The sequence below is a fragment of the Nannochloropsis gaditana genome, assembly GCF_000240725.1.
Source record: "Nannochloropsis gaditana CCMP526 unplaced genomic scaffold scaffold188, whole genome shotgun sequence".
In the NCBI taxonomy this organism is placed as follows: Eukaryota; class Eustigmatophyceae; order Eustigmatales; family Monodopsidaceae; genus Microchloropsis; species Microchloropsis gaditana.
The window spans coordinates 4773-5721 of record NW_005803765.1 but is presented as its reverse complement, the minus strand read 5'-3'; the positions used below and the strand labels follow the sequence as shown (position 1 = coordinate 5721).

The window sequence follows — 949 nt, the reverse complement described above, 5'->3', positions numbered from 1 at the left end:
GAGCCACACGTTTGAATTCACCGTCCCCCGCTCGCTTTTTCAGAAAATTTCTGGTAGCTCACTCCATGTTGCGACGGGTGCAATGGATTATTCCTGGCCACAAACGACGCCTCAAGAGAGCTCTGATAGGCACGCCCTCGTCATGCCGACCTCCCCACTCCGGAAGACCTGTTGCTGCCACAATTATCAATATACTCGCACGCAGACGGAATGAATGTATACTTTTTCGAGATTCCCTCTACTTAAGCACAGCAACAGGCACAGCAGCATCAACAACACCAGCGCATGCATCGACAACATCAACAGGATGGTCAAGAGGCAAGGGGCGGCGTCAGACGTATGTCTCCGAACCACAAATATCAGATCCCTACGCCGATTTCGGCGCTCCTCACAATTGGTATGTACAGGCCAGGAAATTAAAGCGCTCACTCATTTTGCATGTGGGGCCTACAAACTCGGGCAAGACTCACGAGGCATTAGAACGCATGCAGAGGGCGGCAAGCGGGATATATTGCGGGCCTTTGCGACTCCTTGCTTGGGAAGTGTACGAAAAATTGAATTCAAAGGATGTACCTTGCGAGCTATGGACAGGTCAAGAGGTGAAAGAGGTGGAAGGAAGCCGGCACATGAGCTGCACGGTGGAAATGGCAGACGTGAGTCGCACCTATGACGTGGCCGTTGTGGACGAGTGTCAGTTGATCGGAGACAAGGAGAGGGGATGGGCGTGGACAAGGGTAGTTTTAGGCCTGCCTGCGATAGAAGTCCACCTGTGTGGCTCCCCCGCCTTCGTGGAAATCGTGCAAGAGCTGGCCAGGGAGATAGGGGATGACGTGGAGGTCCGCGAATACGCGCGCCTGAGTCCTTTGAAGCCCCAGAAGAAAGCCGTCGCAAGCTGGGCGGAGATCGAAGCGGGGGACTGTGTGGTTGCCTTCAGCCGTAAAAAACTCTT

General features: G+C 54.0%; 1 protein-coding gene across 1 annotated transcript; it reads left to right on the top strand.

Moving 5' to 3' along the window:
• Positions 1 to 416: 416 nt before the first annotated feature.
• On the top strand, positions 417 to 552 carry NGA_2108200 (rna helicase like protein; the record flags this gene model as incomplete). Its single annotated transcript, XM_005855465.1, has 1 exon — positions 417 to 552. A coding segment is annotated over one exon (136 nt), but the record flags the coding sequence as incomplete, so codon positions are not given.
• Positions 553 to 949: the final 397 nt, after the last annotated feature.